The 25,786-nt window shown below is 30.3% G+C and overlaps 2 protein-coding genes across 2 annotated transcripts; both read left to right on the top strand.

Annotated features, from left to right (window-relative positions):
* Nucleotides 1-14,586: 14,586 nt before the first annotated feature.
* Nucleotides 14,587-15,546, top strand: LOC143050833 (complement C1q subcomponent subunit B-like). Its single transcript, XM_076223942.1, has 2 exons — nucleotides 14,587-14,692; nucleotides 15,152-15,546. Exons 1-2 carry the CDS (start codon nucleotides 14,587-14,589, stop codon nucleotides 15,544-15,546), a joined length of 501 nt encoding a protein of 166 aa, XP_076080057.1.
* Nucleotides 15,547-23,812: 8,266 nt separating this feature from the next.
* Nucleotides 23,813-25,786, top strand: LOC143052432 (heavy metal-binding protein HIP-like). Its single transcript, XM_076225465.1, has 3 exons — nucleotides 23,813-23,945; nucleotides 24,782-24,850; nucleotides 25,374-25,786. Exons 1-3 carry the CDS (start codon nucleotides 23,858-23,860, stop codon nucleotides 25,769-25,771), a joined length of 555 nt encoding a protein of 184 aa, XP_076081580.1. The 5' UTR covers nucleotides 23,813-23,857; the 3' UTR covers nucleotides 25,772-25,786.

Genomic DNA, 25,786 nt, shown 5'->3' with positions numbered 1-25,786 from the left:
CGTTGAATTGGTTTGGAAGTATTAAAACTCTCTCAATTAATGTTGTTGTATGAAACAAGTATAAACACACTGGTTGTCGTCGTTTCTCGCAGTTCATAAAAATATAGTGTTTATGATATTTTTAGGTATAGACACAAAAGAACTGAAAACCGTTCCAAGCAACAAACATCTTGTTCGGTTAGCTTCCATATTTGAAATATCTGCATTTACAGAGTTCATTATTCGTCTTGGATTAGACGTACAGGAGTATTGGAATATACAGAACCAGTATGAGTCAAATGGGGTACAAAGTATAATGTTCATGGCATTGGATAAGTGGATGAAAGACATTCGAGCTAAACTGAAGCAACCATGTTTTAAAGACATTCGAGACGCTCTGTTAGAAGTTAACATGAACCACCATTTTCTGTGTCAGGTAATGATGTGTACATATCGAGCATCACAATTGATTTAACATCAGTGCATTCTTAGTTAGACAAAGCTATATAACTTGTTAAACCCTTTACCAATAGCTGTCACCTTCAAAATCGAAAATTAAGGCAAAGGTTGACACAATTCATTCTAGCGGGTAAACAATCGTTCACATACATATTGTTTGTGTTGTTATCAGATTGTCAAATTTTAACACCATCTGTTACATTTATGTCAGGTGGTCTACAATGAATAGTTGACTTTCATACTAAGTGGTCCTATTATGATAGTTTATTTTTTGAAGTTGCAGCCACATAAGCTTGTCGAATTCAGTAGTTTTGATTTTAACTGCCATCTGAAAATATAATTGAAAGTTAAAATAAAATTGTGCAACTCATCCTTTGAAATATCAGTGTTTTAAAAGTAGTTATCACCAAATAGAACAAATACTTATGCAGACTAAGTTTAAAAGTTGTTAGTAGAATGCATATATATTTGTCATTTCAACGTTTGAAACAGAGTCGCCAATGAATGAAAAAAACAATTGCATTAAAAACTCAAGAAATAAAGAGAGAAAGGCTTGTTCATGTTACCAGTAATTACATCTTTAAAATAAAAATTTCCAGATTTCCCTTACTAAATGATTAAATGCTATTTTTGTTATCAATACATTTTGTAGGTATTTCGGGAAGATACTAGTCTAAATGGTATGTTTTTCTTATGCTAGCGAACATATATTTTAGTGTGGTCAATGTTCAATTTGTTAAAAACTGAACCTTTGCATATGTAATCTTCTTTTGCTTGTGAATGTACGAATGATTAAAATAAATAAGATTCACCCCATTTCTGGTATGCATTTTTTAATGGCGTCTGCTTATTGTCATTAATACTATTTTTATTCTTTAAAGCATTGCAGATTGAAAAATACAGAGAAAAAACAAAGTTATGAAACTATTTATAAGCATTTTATACAATAGCGTGGTTTCAAAATATATAAATGTAAGCCAGGAGGAACAACATGTGCATTTACACACTTTATGAACTTGCATAATCTTTTTAGCTCTGACTGTCTTTTTAAATTACTCATCATTTTTTCTTATCTTCAGTGTATTAACACGAGCTAAATAGTTGTACCGGTGTTCATTTTCTACTATCGTTAAAAAACTAGACATTCTAGCAGATAATACAATTCGTCTCCAATGTTACAAATATTACAAACTTCATGTAAGATGACATTGTCTTTCCTTTATATTACTATTATTCCACCTCTCTGTCTGTATTGGGAATCTTTGGTTGTCAAATCCACAGTTAACATATCGTAATAGACAACTTTCGAGTTCGATGCATTTCCATTAACATCTCTGGTTTTAGTGAACATCACTTGTGCGTTTAGAGGCCTCGTCATGTTAAGCGAGTAGTTGGAAAACTATGATATCATATGGCACGAATTATTCTGCAAATTGAATTATAATAATTGACATTCATCACTTAGGGGAAGGTTATTAAGTACCTACGGAACAAACATTATTGCTAGTTTATCCTGCAAAATGACGATCACTAACTTGAACTTTAATAGTGCAAGGATGCAGGCGTTCCCCTCTATCCGGTAGATGGCGTCATTAAGGCGCGCATAATTACAAGTTTTTTTCCGGTGACGGATAAACTCGAAGGTGGTTTATCAAACTTAGAGAAATTCATCTGCGAATATAATAAACGAATAGAAAATAAAATTTTACGGACTCTTAACTGTTGTTTACTGCGATTTCAACAAATTTGGAACGTATATCTTACGGAATGACCATAAAGTAAATGCGCTAAGATCGTTCATTCATTGTCAACAGTTTTATCTTATTTGAAGTTGTTAGTTTTTGAGAGTTCTTTTGCATTAATTATGTAATCAAGATTGAAATAGAAAAACAATCGTTTCTTCATTTTTTCAATTTGAAAAACAGCAAGTTCGAAATATGTTCTTGCAATTATGTTACGGTACACGACAATGTATATTAACGTAGGATTTAAATTTGGCAGCAATTAATATGTACATTTCTGAGTTACTATTAAGTACAGATATATCCAGAATGTCTTTTCAAAGCGAAAGAACTTAGTTAAAATATAAATTGTTACTGTAGTTATAAGAAGGGTATTTAGACTTTACATTTACATGTTCACAATATTAAATATGACAAAAGTATTGAATGGATCGATTTAATGTTTATATCATGCACTTGCGAAATAATTTTAATTAATTGTGAATTTTAGATGTATCTGAAAGACGTCTGCAAAGGCTTATTGATGATGATGTTTTGGCAGATCTACCAAAATATATCGGGAATTGTGTTATACATCTTGGAATAGAATTAGGCCTTACTGTGGAAGAGATAGAGGCAGCCATGTACAATTATCCAAAAGACATGTACAGCCAGCTTGCATCTGTATTACACATGTGGAAAACACAAAGTAAAAGGCCGACGATATTTGCGCTTATGAAGGCGCTTCAGCATGTAAAATCCGGCGGTTTGCCTTACCTATGTAAACAATACAATATTAGTATTTAGAACTATGCCATGTACAGATTATTCGGTTGTGACAAAGTATTATATACTATAGAATATAGTTATAGAATCCATACGCATAGAATAATGTAACAAAATATTGTAATTCATCATTACCATTGGGAAGAGCTTATTTTTTCGGGAGTTTTGTTTATTATCCCGTGAATTTATGTAAGCATATTAACACGTTACGTGTAAACATTACGGAGATGATCGTTTTCAAAGTATTCGAAAGATTTGCACTAGATCATTTCTGAAAGTATAATACACTTTATTTTGTTAAAAGCAACTTGTATTTGTCTTTATTTTTGAATCAACATATAATCTTCTCTATATTTGTTTTTATCTCATTTCTATTCGCTTCTATTCGCTTTTGTTATCAATAAAAAATTATTTAAAAAAAAAGCATTCAAATCGCGTGTTGCATTATTTTTGATAAAAAGATAAAAAAATATTATTAGTCTAAATTGATTATTATTTTCTTTTCTAAGCATACTATTTTATTTTATGTTCTACGATGTTTTATGAAATCAACGGTACTATTCTTCTGTCAACCATTTAATGTTAACCCCTTTTGATTATTATTAATCTTGGTGAATTTACAGATTTGAAGTATCTGCATTATATTATTTTGATATCAGTGTAACCTCTACAGCCGTGATGTTTTTACGCTCTTTCATTTAACAAACATAATAAGACTATGATATACGATAAAGCATTGCACTTGTCTCTAAAAAATGGAAGTAATGTACCAAGTGTTGCTTTGCTTTTATTTTTTAAATTAATATTTTATGTATTATACCAAAAAATAAATAACCAAGAACAATATATATTGAAGAACTAACACATCAGTCTTATTTTCTACTAACTCGTTGGCTCATCGGGCTTTAAATGGCCAAGTATGCTTGTATTATCACATGATGTCTGTCTTTGTCCGTTATCGTCGTCGTTCCTTGTTAACTTTCACAAAAATATTCTCCTGTAAAACTAATGGGCAAAATACAACTACGCTTTACGTAAATCGTTCTAAGGATATTTTATTTTAAAAATGTATCTGATGACAACCGCCCATTGAACAAGATGTCCGCAATTATAGAAAAAAAAACATGTGGTTAAATGCAGTTTTTGGCCTATATCTCTGAAACTAAAGAATTCAGAGCAAATCTGATATGCCGTAAAAATGTTCATCATGTCATAATATATCTGCCCTGAAATGATCAGACGCATCCGAAAATTTGTTCTTGTTCTGCTGCTCCAGAATTAGTAATTTTAAGGAAATGTTGCAGTTGTTGGTGATTATCTTGAATTTTAGAAAAGACAAAGTTAAGCTGTAAAGAGCAAAATTGTTCAGTAAAGTACATTTGTAATATTATCAGTCAAACTATCAAACGTGTTAATTGACACATCCAGGAGTTATTCTCGTTTGAAGTAATTTTTCACAATTTTTCGTAAATATTTGTCATCATTTAGAAACTATATTTTCCTTTGAAAATACTAGGCTAAGTTCGTAATAGATAGATATAACAGCAGGAATTGCAGTAAAGTATGATCTACATGTGCAAACAAGTCATCATTATCAAAACATAGAATAATGTCATGAATTATATTCTTGTCTTTAATGTTGTAGAGTGTACTTTGTTTAATATGTACTGCAGCATGTAGACCAAGGTGACCGATAAGGCTCTTTAGAGCATCTTGTTGGTGTATACTGTAAATTATCACTTATCCGCTATATACATTTTTCTTCTCATTTGCTTTTACTTACATGTCTGTTTTAAAATGTATTAATTTGAAAATGAAAGCACTAACATGATATTCAAATATACATGCTGATGTATTTGCCTTACATTTTATATATTTGCTTTATTGTATGCAATTTGTTTTATTGGTGTAATTATTTTTTATTGTATTTTTGCAATGTTATTGTTTAATACTAGTTCTCTGTAACTATTTAAACTTTTACATAGGGAGTCCGGCAGACATGGTCCTAGATTTTCTTTAAACTTCACACATTTACTAGTCTTGATAAAACAAACAAAAAATTGCAAAATTTTGTTTTACCTGTTCTGGACATCTATGCATTTCAGCGCAAAAAGGCTATTTTCAACATAATTTTTCATAATAAATGATTAAAAGAAAGAATAGGCTTTTATGATTTTATTAAATATATGCATTTTATTAATGTAATTTAATGACTAATATTTTCATATTCGTTTTCAATTATAACCACATACACCCCCCTTTTGATGTGGTTTGCATTAGGCAAAAAATACCCTTTTGAGGTCATATTTGAATGCTCATAATATTTTTTTGCGGACAGCTGAGTGAAAGTCAACCATGAATTCATAAATACCATAGTCTTATCTTATCAATGATGTGAAAAAGTCAATTTTTTTGTTACCATGTATACTAAATGCTTAGTTTTCATTTCAAATTATTCTGTGGTCAGAAAAAATAAATAAATATAAAATTGGTAGAAATTATCGTAATGATTAAAATTTTAAACATATTCATATATAATAGTATTATAGTTTTAACTGTGTTGCTATGGAAACAATGTGTTGATGATACACAAGTTTAAAAGGGTTCGTGTTGTTTATTCTTTAGTTTTCGATGTTGTGTCATGTGTACTATTGTTTTTCTGTTTGTCCTTTTCATTTGCAGCCAGGGCGTTGTCAGTTTATTATCGATTTATGAGTTTGACTGTCAGTCCCTCTGGTATCTTTCGTCCCTCTTTTAAAACAATTTTGAAAAAGTTTCAGTTATGTCCTTTAATTTGCAAAAAAGTAGGAAAAAAAACACATGTGTATACATAAATAATTTTGCTAGTATAGCATATATATAATGGTGGTAATACTTGAAGGAAACAAATACAATTTTTCTAATCTGGATAAAAGTGCTGATGATGAATAACTCTCAGTCTGTTTTCATGATATTTTTTCATGAAAATTGAATGATCATGAGAAATATACAAGAAAAACTAGAAAGAACAAATAAAATCATTTAAAAAATTACATATTCAATTGTGTAATATAGGCCATTGAATGTAGTGCCATTGAAACAAGCTGTCCATTTGCAACAATACTGATTAGTGCTAGTTTTTACAAATTCGTTAAATGAACTTCGATACATATAAGAATGAATGTATACTCTTTTGCTTACATTATACATGTATTTAGGAAATATTTAAAATATTCCAGGCATTATCAGTGTTAGTGTTGCCATGGAAAAAACAAATTATATTATATGCATAAACTTGGAAAATGCTTTAAAATAGACTAAATCTTCATACAAAAACTCTCTTCCGTAAGCAGGTAAGTTTTGAATTAATGCAGTTTAAAAAAAATGTACAAGTCATTCCATCAACTGTATTCAAATGCTGTAGTGAAGATTAAAGATCAAAGTGACACTTGGTGTTGACAGTTTTGAATTATAACTACTAGCTCCTATCTTTTATGCTTAATATTAAGAAGATATAATCAGAAATTGACAGTTCAAGAAAGGCCAAGCTTAAAATTGTTTGTGTGAGGCACAGAAATAAATACTTATCACAGATAAAAATATTCAATATCGCTTGGGGTTAGTGTATACCTCAAATGGTCCGCAAAATATGTATTTGTTTTTTATGGAAATATTTTAAAATACCAAGATTTCCTGCACAAGGCTCGCACATACCTTAAGTAAATAGTACGTGAATACTTATTTGCTGTAAGAAAATATTAAAAAATATTATCTACAACTTACATGTATTTATCATGTTTATTGCCTACTTCTATCACACCTTTTGTGTGTTACTTTATATTTTTGATCAAACGTGTCAAATTATAACCGGTAATATACAACATAATTTACAACACAGTTAAATATAATATACTGCTTAATACCTAAAAAGTTTTAAGAATCCGTTGCTCGTCAAAGTACTCTAAACTGTTTAAAAATGTAATTATAAAAAAAATGTTCTTATAAATTTTAAGCAAATCCTATAAGATATAAATAAGTATTTAGTAGTACCAGAAGTCGAATGGACTTCTTGTAGTACAACGACCAAGACACAGTAAATGTTGGTCAGGTCAAGTTTTTACCCCAAAACATGAATGTTTCCTGTTTTTTTTAATAATATAAAATAACACAGAAATTTCATCGGTCAGGTTATTGCTGTTGTTGGACAGGTCATTGTCAACGTAAAAACGGTCAAATTTTCTGATTTTTTTCTGATTTTTTGCTCTATTTTTTCATTAAAATTTATATATAGAATGAATTTAACATGAATCCTTGAATACATAAAAAAGCATTTTCATTTGTTCCTGTCATTGTCAGCCTTTGGTCAGGTCACGTTGAATGAAGGTTTTAAAAAGTTTTCTATATTTTCTTCTTATATTTATGCTTTGAATCTGGGACTATTATACTTAGTATCATAGTTCGAGATTCAATGGTCTAAATTTATAACAATTCGAATTTGACATAAATCATTTGAGAAATAAAAAAGTTATTAGCAATTTAGTTATGGTCCAGTCATCAGTGTCACCCACCAAAGAGAGATAATTCATTTGTGAGTAATATTGCACATAAATTAATTTCGCATGTTTCTAGATAGATTACCCATAATTTTTTTGGATTTTTGACTAAAACAAGCCTGAAATGTTTCTTTGTAATCGATGTAGCTGAATAATTTCACAACACTACACCAAATATTGCATTTTTCTCTAAAATCCCAACTTTCTCTGCTGTTACCATAGTAACCAACCAATATATATATCGGTTGGTACTATTTTTCTGACTAGTCTAATAGGATTTACATTTCAGCCAATTTTCAGAAAGATCGGTACCGAAAAAGTTGAAGTGGTTACAGAGAATGAGTATTTAAAAGTAATTATTTTTTTTTCATATCATTTTACTATAGCTTTCGAAAAAAAAAACAAAGGATGTACTTGCCTGATGTAGGAATTTGACTAATAATAGACTATTTGTCAATATGTTATTTTTTGTATATGGTTTGATTGTAAATATCTTCATGTTTCTATATAAAACGGTAATGTTTTCGCATGTAAGTTGAATTGTATCTATTACTGTTCACTTAACAATTGCGTTTCCATACATTTTTTGTATAACATAATCGTCGGAGGTTCTCATGTTTTGTGTTAAGTTGGTAGTGACATACTAATACCAAAATATGTTATTGTTTTTAGAAGTTTACCACATTAAAGACTGATCTATTGTACATAATTTGTTTATAGTAAAATTTGATTCCAGATATTTTTAGTTACTTGTGTCGTTTTGTTTTTTTGTTTCATCTTTATATAATTATGCACAGTATATAATCAACCTTGTAATGTCGCATACCTTTAATTTATGTTTCTTTTTAGTACTAATAGCAGACATTTTTATCAGGAGGAACTAATTTTTAAAATACTGCAAGAAACATTGAATAATTAGATTGGAAAGAATGTTACAAAGCAATATGATAGCAATTTAACAAAATCAATAAAGGATACTTCTAACACTAGGAAACTTATGCATTGTTGTTTTCCCTGAAATGTTCACACAGCGCTACCAAAAAGCCCGGAACTTTTATTGAAAAAATGTGTCAAAAGTAAAAACACAAAAATACTGAACTCCGAGGAAAATTCAAAAAGGAAAATCCAAAATCAAAAGTCCAAACACATCAAACGAATGAATAACAACTGTCATATTCCTGACTTAGTACAGGCATTTTCTAATGTAGAAAATGGTGGATTGAACCTGGAAAGTGTTACCACGAATAGCTGCAATAGCTGCAATAGCTGTAAAATCACAAACTTACTGAACTATTAGGAAAATTTAAAAAATAAAGTCCCTATTCAAGTGGCAAAATAAAAAGCTCAAACACATTAAAAGAATGAATTACAACTTTCCTAATTTTGACTTAGTAGAGGCATTTTTTATGTAGATAAAGCTGGATTGAACCTGATATTATTTGGGATCCCGCTAACATCTTTAACCCCGCCACATTATTTATGTATGTGCCTGTCCCAAGTCAGGAGCCTGTCATTCAGTGGTTGTCGTTTGTTTATGTGTAGCATTTGTTTTTCTTTCATTTTTTAAAATAAATAAGGCCGTTAGTTTTCTCGTTTGAATTGTTTTACATTGTCTTATCGGGGCCTTTTATAGCTGACTATGCGGTATGGGCTACGCTCATTGTTGAAGGCCGTACAGTGACCTATAGTTGTTAATGTCTGTGTCAGGTTGGTCTCTTGTGGACAGTTGTCTCATTGGCAATCATATCACATCTTCTTTTTTATATTATAGCTAGCTAAACCGCCAATAGTTTACAACAGTTCTGCTTGTTTTTTTTTCTTTCTTAAAAAAAGGATTATATGTATCAAACACAATGTTTAAACAAGTAAACTCACAAAAAAAAACTGAACTCCGAGGAAAATACAAAAACAGAAAGTCCCAAATCAAATGATAAAATCAAATGAGAAACGAATAGACAACAACTGTAATATTCCTGACTTGGTACAGACATTTTCAAATGTAGAAAATGGTGGATTAAAGCGGGTTTTATAGCGCTGAAACTTTCACTTGTATGACATTCGCATCAAATTCAAACTACGTATTTACAACGAAGCGTGAACAAAACAGACATAATAACAGTCAAAACATGGGTACAACATTTACCACTGTGTCACAATCTCAAATCAAACAAATATTTAACAAAAAAGTCCATTCATGCATCAAGTGTTTAACGCCAGAATATGTCATACAGGAAGAAATTTTGTGGTTCAAAATATTTTCAAAAAAAAGTATAATTTCACATGGGAAATGGCGCTAGCTCTATACAAGGTACCAAAATAAAAGTTATGTTAGAATTAATATCAGAAACAGACCCAGATTTAAAATTATCCAGAAGTTTTTTTTAAGAATCCACATATAGTTAATACCACTGCGCGAGTAAAATATTTTTTTCATTAGACGTTCATATTATTTCCAATTTATTATAGAAAACAACATGATGAAATATAATAGAACAATAAAACAATGACGGGATCTTTAACAGTACGGAGTCACGTCATATGAACTTAAGAAACACAAAAAGTCCCACATACAAAACACACCAGCAAAAATAAAGATAATACAAACACATTGACGGGAAATACCGAGCCAAGTCAAATGAATGTCAGAGAAAAAAAACTAAACAGTAAATGAAATATCAATTATTGAACAAAGACAAACAAACGAACAATATAACACGTTCTTAAGATGATACACAATGGTAGTACTCATAATATATACATCAAGACTATCTTGTATAATTTGTGAAGTTGATACGGAATATTTATCAACAAGGTCTTGGTACCTTCCGATGAGTTTTTTTTAAAGGATGAGCCGTTCCTTGACATACCCATGGTTCATCAACTTTCTGCTCAGACAATGGTGACGTTTTGCAAAGTCTGAGTCTGAAGCCGTTTCAATTGCTTTGATCTTTTCTATATGCATCCTTTCAAGTGTTCTTCAAGTAATAAAATGATCATTTTTCAATATAAAATTCTGCACAGAATTTTATGCACAAATGATCTGCTATATAAGTGTAAACTTAAAGAAACACACCTATGTAGTTTTTGCAATGAAACAAAAGAGACAATAGAACATATTTTTTGGGAATGTAACATTGTCAAAAACTTTTGGCTCCAACTAGTTGATACACTACATTCAGATTGCAATTATGAGCTTCTGATATCAAAACAAAACATCCTCTTGGGATCAGATATTATAGATATCTCTGGAATTTTTTTCACTGTTCTCATGAAGTACTATATTTATTCTTGTAGATTGAACTCACTGTTACCTTGTGTTAAGATTGCACTAAAGAAATTGAAAAATGATTATACTATTGAAAACTATCTTCCACCTTTCACAGTTCTCCTGCAATAGGTGAAAAAAAAAAAAAAATGGGAACCATTTCAACAACTAATTTTATGATACAAGAAAGATAACTCTTATTTGACTGAAAATAAATGTGTAACACAACTGGATGCACATCACAATTGGACAGTGGTTAGTGTGCATCCTATAGAAATTATATATATATGGATGTATGGAAGAATTAAATATGTGTTACTATATTATGATAATAGGAGTTAAAATACTGTTTTTATATATGATTTCCAGATATTGTTGGGAGAGAATATAACAACAGAATGTAAATGTATATATATATATATATATATATATATATATATATATATATATATATATATATATATATATATATATATATATTATTTTTATTTTTATTTATTATGAGTGCATGTATGAATAGAATAATTAGGTTGCATTAATAATAATTATAATCGTTTAATATCAATTTAATCGGATATGAATATAAGTCAATGGTTTTTTATATTTATTTTATTTATTTTTTGTTTGTTTGTTTTTTTGTACTTTTTGTTTTGTTTTTTGTTTTGTTTTTTTGTTTTTTTGTTTTTGACTTTTTTGTATGGGGAGGGGGGTGTTCATATAAGCACTGACAATGACAGGTCAAAATGAATAAACATGTTTTGTATTTTTCTTTGATAAAATGCAGATAAATATTGTATGAGATGAAGAAATACAAAATAAAGAATTATAAAAAAAAAAATTGTTTTGTTAATTTGTAGTTCTGGAAGATATATCAATGGAACCAAATAAAAAAAAGTTCGGATTGTTAATTGAAAGAAGATGTCGGCAAGGAGAGGCGCACAGTTACTACCATTGGAACGCCGTCAATTTGTTTGAAAAAGTCTACCTCCAAATTCAACAAATATGTTGTCGATAAGAAACTACAGCATACTGATCACCTGTTCCTCTGTGAATCATGTGTTACCCATTTGGTCACTATTAACATATGCCTAACTTATTTTTCATTTACATGTGTAGGATATGACGCAGGTTTTTTCAAAAGTGATGATTTTCTAAAAACTGTTTATTATTTCACAGTTGTATCTTACTTATACTTTGTTTAAACCTGTTTATTTACGCTTGACCTTAATCATGTATCCCTTATAATTTGGAATAACTATGCATTCAGGTATCGCATATCAAATTAAATCAATTATTGTGTTTTTATTTGCGTTTAGATTGAGTTAAGCCTCCCAATTGATATTTTATAGTGTGTTTTTCTATTTTGTGATGTTATACTATTGTTTCAGAAAAAGGAGAAGGTTTGGTACCATTAAAACGTTTTGTCCCGCTGCAAATGTTTGCACCTGTCCTATGTGAGGACTATGATGTACAGAAGTTGTCGTCTGTTTATGTAGTTCATACGTGTTTCTCGTGTCTCGTTTTTATATAGATTTGACCGTCCGTTTCCCAGATTGAATGGTTTTACACTAGTATTTGTTGGGCCCCTTTATAGTTTGCTGTTCGGTGTGAGCCAAGGCTCCGTGTTGAAGGCCCTGACCTATAATTTTTTATTAAAAAAAAATAACTTTTGCCAATTTGACCGTTCTCACGGTGATATGGCTAAAACAAATCTAATTTTACCGACTAACGGTGAAAAAAAGACAAAAGTTTCTTAAAATGTTTAATTTTAGGATACTGTGTGTAAATGACTAAAATTCCCGATTTCATGGTAAAAAAGTAAACAAAATATTTTTTTCGAAATTTCCAAAATTAACACAACACTACTGACAGTTGTTGCAATAAAGGCAACAGCAATATACCCCTGTTAAAAACTCATAAATCGATAGAAAAAAAGCAAATCCGGGTTACAAACTAAAACTGTGGGAAACGCATAGAATATAAGAGAACAACGACAAAACATTAAAATGTAACTCACACAAAAACGAACTAAGCATTAGAAAAAATAAATTCGATGAGAATAACAAATATAACATCAAAATCATCAATAATTCACATTTATCCTGTATTCATGATTTCCACACAGTTATATCCTGTTAAACTATCAATATCATGTGTTCTCGCTATCGAACTATTTTTTTTTTGCATTTTCCCTTTGAAAAGCGTTTCACAACACTTAAGCCCAGCTCGCAGTCGCAATTTGGTGTATATTTAGACCTACTTATCAATTATGATGTGATCGACTAGGTTTCAACTATGGGTTACAGAAACTTAATATAATTCATTGTCAAATCAGAAATAATGCTAGCAACATTAAATCTCACTTGTTTAATCAGTTCTTATCCGAGAACACCTTTTGTGCAAACTGTAACCATCCTGTTGAGGATAACCAACAATTATTTTTATTTGCCCTAAGTATAATGACGTAAGACGGATCCTTCTTGATTCCATTTACTCCATTGTTGATAATGTTGACATACATATTGAATTACTACTTGTTGGAAACAGATTATTTTCATATATGAATATTGCTATTTTTAAATCTGTTCACAAACATATCAGTGACATTCAACGTTTTGTTTGAAACTTACATAATGTTTGTTTTATTTATTTTTATTTTTAATTGTTTTCTCCTACGCTCCAACATTAATTCATTCATTCAACTAAGCAAGATTAGTGTCTCTTTCAAGCCATATGTATATATATGTATATAAAAGCGTTTTGTTTAAATATACTTCTTCACTTGTTTGGTCTTTTGGAAAATGTTTGTGCTGTATTTAGGCCCTTCTACAACGAGATTTGTTTTACATGCACACGTATAAAAATTGGGTTTTTATCCAACGCAAGAAGTTAGAGGTTTAGCTAGCTATAAAAGCAGGTTCAATCCACCATTTTCTACATGAGAAACTGCATGTACCAAGTCAGGAATATGATAGTAGTTATCCATTCTAATGATGTGTTTAAGCTTTCGATTTTGTCATTTGTTAGGGACTTTCCTTTTTGCATTTTCCATGGAGTTCAGTATTTTTGTAATTTTACATTTTTCATATTTGAAAAAAATCCTAGGGCATTAAAGGCATAACTTAACTTTGGAGTGATGTCTAAGTCAATGTATTCATTCAAATGACATACATATTATCTCATACAAAATATATAAAGTATAATGTTTGCCGCTGGAATAAATAGTGTCACTCCTACAATCTCAAATGCACGTCATGCGAAATCTGTTCAACAATTGTATGGACTTATAAACTTTAAAAAAACCGGTGTGCACTTTTTTATGTTATTTCGTGCTGTTTTTAGCACGCAATATGATCATTACGATATCCAATTACTTCATGGTATTGTGTTTATTATAAGGTACCAACATAAACACATTGCATATGTTGCTAAAATTTTAACTTCGATTATACAATAATACTCGAAAAAGGTAAAATGAAAAATGTATTTATCAGCATATTGTTCATTACTATTCCATTTGTTGACGGTGGAAAGAACTGCCAAACAATTAGTAAGTAGTTCACAATTTTATTAGTGTTTCAATGTTGATTTGCACGATATTCTATGTGATCCAAACGTACGTGTTCTTGTACAGAAATAAAGCTTTAAATTTATAAGATCACTAGTTAAGCAAGAAATTCATCACATCAAATGTGTTTGTTTTTTTTTTTTTTTGGTTTTACTTACTCTTTTGACATTATGCTTTTTTAGAACGATGTTTTGTATGATTGCATTTATAACTACTACAACACTTGTCTTTGATAGCTCTGAAACATTGTCATTTTCGTGTAGTGTTTTAATTTAAATGCGACATATTAAAACTCACAATAACCATATTTTAGGTAAAGCTAAGGCGGCATTACTAGAAGCGATTGATACTCTGTGGAATATCAACAAACTTCTTGGCGACAGTAAGTTGTAACATGAATTTTTTTTTTAAAGAAACAAATGTACACACTGTATATAGCGATTAACCAATATAACGTATTTTTTTGGGGGAGACTGTACGACTTACAGTTGTTCAAATAATATTTCTCAGTGAGGTTTTATTCATCTGTTTTTCAACAGAATATATTGTTTAATTTAGTAAACGTTTTTGGAAATATAGGAAAGCAATAAGATAGAAATATATGAAAACATGGTATACAAAAAAGAAAATGTTGATATAACAAATATTATGTATACAAAACACAACATAGAAAACTTAAGATTGAGCAGCAAGAACCCCACAAATTCTAATCCACATGTTGCACTCGTCGTGTTGCTCATTTTATGACAAATTAACTCACCTGATTAAAACTTGATCTGAATAAGTAAGTTATTCCATAGAGGTAAATACAATTTTTTATTGACTGTTTTTTCAACAACAGGCACCCCGATACCTTCCAGTAAAATTGCGTTCCATGCTAGATTGACCCCGGATGTAAACCTTGGTTCGACACAGACAGTTATTTTTGACCACGTTATAACCAATATCGGTAAAGCATATAACAAGCATACTGGTCATTTCACTGCTACTTTAAATGGAATATACGTCTTTGCCTGTACATTTCTACAGACAGGAGGATCTTTACATCTTCAAATTGTACAGAACAGTAGCGATATATCGAAAGGGTATGCACGAAGTGGTGGAGGAATTGCAGGATCGATGAATGCCGTAATATATCTGCACAAGGGAGATGTTGTCAAAGTGCGTCATTATCCAGGCCGAGGATCGGAAACTATAAGTGGCGGTTGGAGCTTCTTTACGGGTTATCTTCTTTAATATTTCTTTATTAAAAATTTGTATATAAAAGTACTTTTGCGTATTTTATAGAATTCAAAGATTTGTGTCTTAAGGGTTTCTCAGAAACGCTCTTTGAAAATAAAAACACTTGACAGCTTCACAGTTAGACAGCTTATTGAATCTTTTCATTTCCTTTAAACACAAACAAAGTTTTCTGGCGAGATCATATCGCTTTAAAAAACTTTATACATTTTTATACGTACTTCATTAGAATGCATAGCTATAAAAACAACGGTGAATAAAAGAACTGATTGACTTTGAATGCAACATACAAAAGATAACATTAACCACCACAGCATGAAACTGATAAATCATATCTTAAAAACAAAATCATGATATACATGTTACAGAAAACACATTGTTATAAAGATTCCGTTTTTCAAATTGGGATTTTAGATTTGTTTTTACATTGTATATTTCAGTTATCGAATAATTTTAAGACACTAATATGATTTTGTTGACTGTTATTGGGTATTCAAAATATGAGAAGAAGGCAGAATTTTTGTTGATAGGATAACTATCCTTTCAAAAGGAGCTCAAAAGATATAAAAAAAAACCAATCATTGCATGTTGAATGTTTTAGTCTTACATGTAGATAAATCTTATTATTTAGTTGTTATTTGCGTTTAACTAGTGGTCCGTATCTGCGAATGCTATTAGATATGTTATTTGTGTTTTTGTTGGGTTAAGGAATGTTTAAAAACACAACCATGTCTGGTCTGTAGAATTCCAATGAGACAACTCTCTGTCCAAGTCAAAATGTGTAAAATATATCACAATTACAGGTCAGAGAATTGCCTTCAACACAGAGGCATGTCTCACACCGAACAGCAAGCTATAATGAATGGGTATTTTTACATGTTTACTACTCTGCACCGATCTGATGAGTTAAGCCATTTCAAACTGTTTTTGATAGTTTGTTCTTATGTTTAATTGTTATTACACTTTGGCAGGTTGGGTGAGAAATAGCGCTTCAAATATGTTTAACTCCATATCATTTGTGCTGATTCATGTCTGTCATATTTGTTTTCCGTGAATTATTTTCTTATAAGTAAAAGCGTTTGTTTTCTTTCAATATAATTGTCTCATATTTTAATGATGGGGCCTTTTCTAGCCGACTATACAATGTATATGGTATGCGTGTTTTTCGATTGCTGAAGGCTTTATGGTTTCCTTTGATTGCATACATCCACATCATTATACCTTTTGTAGATAGTTACCTTGTTTGCAATCATATCACATCTTCCTACTATATTGTATATGTATAGGTCATGAATATCCTTAAAAACAAAACATACCTGCTGTAAAGTATTTCAACAAGGAAAATGTGAAATAATTCAAACGAGAAAAACAGACAATCTAATATATACTATCCAATTTAGATTATAGAATCAATCAGTACACATCTTTCGGATTTAGTATCAAAACTTCATAATCATACTTAGAAACACATGACGTTATAAAATGTCAAACTACACGTTACCAGTATCGACATGGTACCAAATGATAACTATTAATAAATGAACACATATGTATTCCGATATGTTTTAATCTATCAAAAGCGAAATAAATGTTTGAAATGATTAAAAATTCACCGATTTTTACTACGTTGTTATTATTTCACTAATCTTTAACAATAAGTTTATTCACAAGATCAATGCACGTTAATGCGTTTCCCTCACTTTTAGTTTGTTACACGGATTTGTTATTTTCTATCGATTTATGAGTTTCGAACAGCGGTATACTACTGTTGCCTTTAATTACATTGATGATATCTCATTTTAAAGTTTGGACAACATAACTGTGATTTTCTATAATGTGATTCTACAGTAAAACTAACAACCTACAAAATATGTGTATCTTTAGGGTCACTAGGTACGAGATTATTAAAAAATATAAACTATATTTTTTTTTAGGATCAATCAATAATTAAAATTAAATTATGAAGTTATAATTTGCTTTTAGTAGCCAGTTTAGTTATAGAAACATTGATAATGTTTTATTCACTTGCAAGTGAAAATCTCAACCTCATTAAATCCGTATTCATGTGCACATTGAGTTAACCCCTAGCTAGAGATTGATATTGCATGGATTTATGGTGTATAATTTTTTTAATGAAAGGAATGTCAACATTGCACTTGAAACATGATAGTGTAATCTACAAGAAAAATATTGTAATACAGATACTAAAATATACATCAAAGGAACTTCTTATTCTCGAGCTCATGCCATGTAAATGGTTTGTTGTAGATTTTTTATAATTTTGATAAATGTTTCACATTGGTGTAAAATCAAATTTTATAATTTGAGTCAAATCGGTGAACATAAATTTGACTGCTAGTGCCCGTTTAAAAGAATTTATTAAAAGTTTGCGTAAATTTTCTTCTTCTTTGGGAACCTTACATCATACAAGCTAGACCGTAAAAAGGACTATGAGGAAAAGCAGTGTAAAAAAATGGGAAAAAAACAATAAGTAACGAAAATGTAGGTGCGTGGTATTTATTTGTCGTTACGTTGTTATATCGGTAAATGAAACAGCATATTTCCTTTTTTGTCTGTTAATGTTTAGAAAATCTATTGACATTTGTGAAGTTTGAACACAGATATGCAAATATGTTATTGAAAATGTACCCATGTTCATATAGTAATGATGCTGATTCAGAGAGATATTTCATATGTGACTATAATCGATAGTATCAAGGAGTGCTGTAGACACAGCAAATATCGTTAAGTAACCTTCAGCAGCTTCACATTCCAGCTGACACTGACATTCCAATATCGATATCGGTTTCTTAAGCAAAAGAAGGAGAAATAAAATATACCAATGCTAATAATCAAAAGCAAAATAAAAACAGACACATTCCATTATGGCTAAAAAGAAGGAAGAAATACGACACAATAAAAAATGGCCCAAAACCATACACTTCACAGCATAAAATAGGATGGACAAACACGAATTTAAACAAATACCAAATTTGAAGGTCCCTTATTCTGATACATTAAGACTTCCAGTACAACATATACTGAGGTGTGTTATAGAGTTTCCAGATCCAGTATGTACAAAAACAATTATGTAAACCGACTAGTGATCATGCACATTAAATGTTCAGTGATGATATTCAATCAAAATTTGGATTGAACACTCTTGACTCTCGGTCTCTATCACATTCTGGATTTTTAATTATAGGATATCCTATGTCTGACCTCTAATTTCTTGGATATCCTACTACTAAAAAAACATTGAAGAATATAAGCCCACACGAATGAAAAATATTTGCAATTGCGTACACCTGATAGAGGGACTCTAAGAAAACATAGCCATGTCAATCTGTATTAATTGCATCGTTGTGCATGCGAGTTTTTCATATTTCAATCTAATAGTAATACAAATTAGGTGAAATCATATTGAGATCATGTTTATGAAAGGGAAAATATATTCCGTGCAGCTTCATTCACCACATGTTTGCTAAGATTGAATGTCACTTATGTTTCAACCATACAGTCGGAAACCCGGTTGAAATAGAACAAAAGAATCGAAGCTCTTTGTTAGAGAAGGCGATAAATGCTTACTGTAATGTTTACTATAGTGACAAAAATTTTAAAAGTTAATAAAAACAAATAAAATAACAATTTTCTTCTCAATTACATTGTGTTTTATTTTAAAAACACCATTTGCATAAGTTTTCAATTTATCGATAACAAAGTTAAGCAGAACAATTAGATATCAAGTCGACGACATGGGTATCTTTCAAGTTGGATGTAGAAATTGCATAACCTCTGATTTAAAAAAAATTACCACGGACGGAAAACATATTAATCAATGAGTTCAGTAATTTTCGTGTTTGCCCTTCCATTATGTGACTCAAGAAAACATTCCAAAAAAAGGTTAACAATTGTATCGAAAAGAGAAAATCGAGTGCACCTTTTATGTTAGGGCGTGTTTGAGTTGAACATTTTGTCTTGATATCGTACAAAGCAAGAATATTTCATACATCGTCACGCTTAAGATTCTATTACTTTTATATATCAAAGCTACAGGTTGACTTTATAACATAAAAAAATCACAGTGCTAAAAGATGAAATATATGGGTCAAGTGAAATATATTTTGTACCTATCTAATGAATCACAAAAACAGAGTACGTGTGTTCGAATAGCTATTTTTTTTTAACTAAAAGTACTTGACGACAGTCTTTCAAGTAGGATGATGAAAATGCATATCTTCGAAAAATTATTTTTTTTTATGTGTGATAACTAGGGTTTATAGTTTTCAACCACTAAAAAAATCTAGTCCACACAATAATTAATTAGATTTTTTTTTTAATTTTTAGGAATTTTTGAAAATTCCACCTCACAACCGATCAGACAATAGTTTTAAGTTGTATCAATGCAGACAAGATCATGAACTGATGCTCATTTGCTAGTTGATACATTTGTCTTTTAAAATACAATTGACATATAAATATCGTAATGGTGCAATGTGGATAAATTTATCGGTTTCCAAGAGGAAAATTGGCAGCGCGTCATCCCTAATATGGCTTCCATTTATACGATTGTGAAAATGAACTGGCGTAATGGGGAGATAATTTTGACGAAGTAGAACCCTGACTGCATATAACAATAATGAGAACAAATGACACACTAAAACATACATGTCCGGACCAAACTACAATAATAAGGCGAATGACATAGTATGGTATGCACGTTTCAAACTAAATAATCATAAATAATAAGGCAAATGACACACTTTGACATACACGTTCCGACCATATTTACACAATGTGAAAAACGACATACGTATAAACTTACACGTTATAATCGTATATTTATGATCTTACCACAATGAGAACAATTGACACATTAAGGCATACTAGTTTAATATATTACAAACTGAGAAAAGTGAAACACATTAACTAACACGTTTCGACCATATTGTCATAATAGGGGGAACAAAATACGCTAAAACAAACATGTATTTATTTTAAACATATAACGAGGCGAAAGACACACTATGAAACATACGTTTCAAACTTAACACCATAAATGAGGAGGCGAATTATACTTTTAACATAACCGTGTTCACCAATTACAAAAAAAAATTTTGTGGCGAATAACACGTTTATGCATGCAACCATAGTAATAGTAATATCAAATGACATTCTAAAAATACATGTTTCAATATAAAAATAAGAAAATGTAGTATGATTGCCAATGAGACAACTGCCCACTAAAGCTCTAATGAAGCAGATGTACGTAATTTTGGGACACCATACTGCGTTCAACAAATGGCAAAACGCATACCTTAAATCGGTTATTAAAGGCCCTGACATGAGAAAAAACATGTATACACGATTCAATTGAGAAAACTAACGGTTAAACGGGGTCAAAATATGTCTGCCCTGCATGCACCACATATATGCTGAGGGTGAATACCAAATTCATCATATTAAGAGCAAATGACATACTAGTGCAAACATGTTGCAAATTTTAGATTGTTTAAGCTGTTTCGCTTGCCCCTTTTGTCATAATTTTACAACACTTGCTAATATTGGGTAACTGCTATGATTTCTAGGAGCACTTACGAAGAATAAATGTGTGCATACAAGTAGTTTTGGTATCGCATTATTTTATACCTATAACTTTACATACGGACTAAGAATAAGAATAAGGGTATAGTACTATTCCAATCCAGTACTCTAAAGCAGTATGACATGTACACATTAAACAATACATCGTGATTTGTAAGAGAAACATTTGTTTACTATCATATATAACTTACATCTTCATCGGCATGTTGGACAACCACGTGTATGGACCGCCACAGCTGTCTTATGTGGAACTCTGATATTACGATATGCTGTTCTATTATTACTTGATGATAGTTTTTCTTTACATAATATGATTTTGGAATTGCGTAATAATGTTTTGATATATAACTCAATATGGAATAGTCATTACATATTGATATTTTGATATTACATGATATGGTTTCGTATTGAATTAATATAGTTTTGTCATTACTTAATATGGTTCTGTCATTCCTTAATATGGTTCTGCCATTACTCGATGTGGTTTCACCATTATTTAATGTGGTTATGTCATTAGGCAATGTGGTTTTAACATAACTTGATGTGTATGTGACATAATGTAATGTAGTTGTTTCATTACATGATGTGGTTTAGTTATTTCGTAATATTTCAAGTAATGACAAAACTGTATCAAGTCAATTCGAAACCATACTATGTAATATCAATATAAAAACAGAAGATAATTTTTGATTGCGAATTAGCCGACTATCTTTCAGAGACCAAATGACACGGAAGTTAACATGGTTAGGTTACCGTACGTCCTTCAATGTATTGTATGGATTTACAAATGAAGACTGCAATACAGAAACAGCCAATAATACATACATTTATGTTGAACAATAAGGATGTTAATCTTAACCCATTTTCAGGGCTATATACATTTTCAGCTATCCAACATGAATTTACTGCACAGTACATTTTACATTATACAATGTGTACGGGCCAAAATGCGAAAATACATACAACTGAGGAGTGCAGCATGATTCAATGTTTTTTTTTCAAAGCCACACTATGATTGTTATGGAAGTCAATTTCTGCCATCGAGATAATATTGGGTTAACATGATTTTTCTCAGTGAGTTAACACAGGATTGGTATTTTGACAACTTCTGTTGTATCTCGTCAAGTCATGAACTATTTTCAGAATTGTTCTTGAAATGTTTTCTAACTGGTCGAGATAATAAACCGGTTATCATGGTTTTTTCGTCATAAATAATAGTAATGATAGAAGTTTCATGTTTTTAAACAAATAGAACTACCTTGAATTCAAATTTCGAAAAAAACTCGAGATAAATCTCAACAATCCATGATAGTGTATCCTATTACTCGCAATACCCATATCGCGATAATAATAATGATAATAATATTTATAAAAAAAAAATTGGATGAAACAAATTTTATATAAAGCTCTCTACATACAATAACAACTATATGAATAAAACATAATTTATCTACTATTACACACATGTAAACAATAGATGAAGATTAACAAAATATAACAGCAACATAAAACACCTATAGTATACATTGTTTCTTAACCTATAAATTTCACACTTTACATTGACTTGAAAGAGTATTTGAATGCAGATTTACTTTTGATTCTTTAATTTCACTGGATAGTGAATTCTACACTTTTGGACCACTAAAAGAAAAACTTGATTTGTATAATTCTGTATTTGATTTAGGGACAATAAAATTATCCAATGATGAAAGTCGAGTATTTTACGATTGTTTACTATTAAGAATTAACTTTATAGATAATATGATTTATTTTATCATACCATAAGTGGTATCAACAAACATACAAAGGACCTTTTCACAGTGAAATCATTAATTTGTTGGGTATTAATGGATATATTTAATGTGTCATTGCACATGATAGAATTTTTTTATTTCAAACCTATTCACATTGTCTTAGTTTTGGAAACATTAACTAACATCTTGTTTTCATCAACCCAACGACAAATATTTTCACCAAATTGAGTTATATACCTTATGACGTTTCCAATTACGAAAATAGTGCTATCATCAGCAAAAAGATCTGTATTATGATTAGGGTTACATAAAGGCAAACCATTAATAAATATTAAGAATAATATAGGACATAAAACTGACCCTTGATGTACACCTGCTTTCAATGAAGATAAGTCTGAAAAAGTATTTGAATTTGATACGACCGGATGTCTATCAGCCAAATACGAAGAATACATTAAACTTCTATCACGACTATTCTTTATTTAGCATAAATACGGTATACGATAAATAACTGATTATTTTTTTCACCAATGACCTAGCTAAATTGTGAAAAAAAAAATAATGACTTGTGGAGATAGAATCCTGATAAGTGGTCAAAATATCTGATTTTTGTTGACTTATAAAGATTAATTATGTCAACTCAGATTGATGTCCATGGCAGATACAGGGCACCATATAATTATAATTTGTGTCTTGTTAATTTACCTTTGACTATCTGACATATACAGCATACAAAATCTGTTCAACAAATGTTGCAATCTAAAAAAACTAGCGTGCACTTTTGTTTTGTATTATGTTTATTTTCATTTGTTAGCACGCAATATGATCATTATGGTGTCTGATAATTTCTGTGATAATATGATAGGTAATGAAATAACACATTACCAAATGGTTACAGATTCATGTTGTACTGACCAGTTTGTTAATACGGAAATAATTTTAAAGCAAAAATGAAGTACATATTTATTAGCCTATTGTTTATTAAATGCATAAGTATTACATATGTTTATGGTGGAGATGACTGTTGCCGAAAAATTGGTAAGTAGTCGAAGCTGCGTGTCTCTACATAATAAAAATATACGTGTTTTTCATGTCAATATGACGACAATGGGCCTGACTTTTAGAACTAGTTCATCTTATTTATTTGTCTGCTGTGTATGTGCTTATAATCTAGTTTAGTGCTTTACCTGCTTGTGCTTGATTTATATATATGAACTTTGCTTATAATGTAGCTGTCATTATATTGTATATTGTGTATGCTGTATCTGTCCTATATGTCTAAATATTGTATGTGTTGTTTTTGTTATTAATGTCGACAAAAAGCTTTACAGAGCTTATGCTTGAAGTATTTCATGTAACCCGAATTAAAATAAATTTTCTTATCTTATCTTACATATAACGTATGAGTTCTTCCTAAATTATTAATCGGAAAATCGTAGTCTTCTATATTACATATTTATGTGATTTGAAAGATGTTTGTCTCGTTAAAGATTAATTATTTTCGCACTATTTGAACATAATGATATGCTAACATGTTCGATTGGAATTTCCTCCTGCTACAGCACTCATCTTTGATGGTCATAGCTCTGAAACATTGTTTTTATTTGCAACGGGTCTTAATTATAAATAGTACAGATAAAGTTTCTTTATATTGTATTCACAAAAATCAAAGCTAACCTCTAGCTGGATGGGATGTGGAATTTTATTTTCGGAATTATAGTCATAAAAGCTCTTGCTTCGTACTTGATTTGGCCTTTTCAAATTTATTCGATTTGAGCGTCACTGGTGAAATTTTTATAGACAAAATGAAGGTCTGACGCAAATATAAAATGTCAATCCTGGTATCTATGATGAGTTTATTGTACATTTTGTAGGTAAAGCAAAAGCAGCATTATTAGAAGCAATTGATACTCTTCAGAGAACCAACAGACTTCTTGGAGAGAGTAAGTTAAATGTTTTAAAGAAGTAAAACAAAAAGTTATGCATATGGTCACTAAACAATATTGAAAATGTGATTATTGAGAGACTGACCAAGTTTAAGTTTTTACAATAAAATTTCCCAGTTGTAATTTTTTAAATAATGTGTAACAAAACAATCTTTTGTTAAAATTACTTTATGTAAATTTAGATATATAATAAGACACATTCCAATAACACTGAAATATATAAAAACAATTCAAGAGTAGAGTAGATATCATATAATTGTAATTCATAAAAGAAGACCTACATCTAAATACATTTACAAGTATGCATTTTTTTTAAAATTTAGACTTGATGTGAATAAGACATGTATGCATCAGAAATGAATACCATCGTTAATCCATTATTTTTCAAAAATTCAAAAAAGAAGACTTACATCGTAATACATTAACAATTATGCATCTTTATTTTTTTTAATTTAGACTTAATGTGAATCAGAAATGTATGCATCAGAAGTAGATACAACCATTAATTTTTTTTAAAGAGCAGGTTCAGCGATTCCTTCCAATAAAGTTGCCTTTCATGCAAAATTGACTCCACATGTAACCCTTGGTTCGACACAGACTGTAATTTTTGATCACGTGATAACCAATATCGGTAAAGCATATAACCATCACACGGGTCATTTCACAGCACCCTTTAATGGAATATACTTCTTTGCCTGTACATTTCTACAGACAGGTACAAATGTACATCTTCAAATTGTAAAGAACAGCAGCGAAATATCGAAAGGGCATGCACAACGCGGTGGAGCAATTGCAGGATCGATGAATGCCGTAATATATCTGCACAAGGGAGATGTTGTCAAAGTTCGTCATTACCCAGGCCGAGGATCGGAAACAATACATGGCGATTGGAGCTATTTTACGGGTTATCTTCTCTAATATTTCATTATTAAA

The sequence above is a fragment of the Mytilus galloprovincialis genome, chromosome 11 (assembly GCF_965363235.1).
Source record: "Mytilus galloprovincialis chromosome 11, xbMytGall1.hap1.1, whole genome shotgun sequence".
In the NCBI taxonomy this organism is placed as follows: domain Eukaryota; kingdom Metazoa; phylum Mollusca; class Bivalvia; order Mytilida; family Mytilidae; genus Mytilus; species Mytilus galloprovincialis.
Note: the sequence above shows the minus strand (reverse complement) of the source record. Positions and strands in the feature narration are given on the sequence as shown.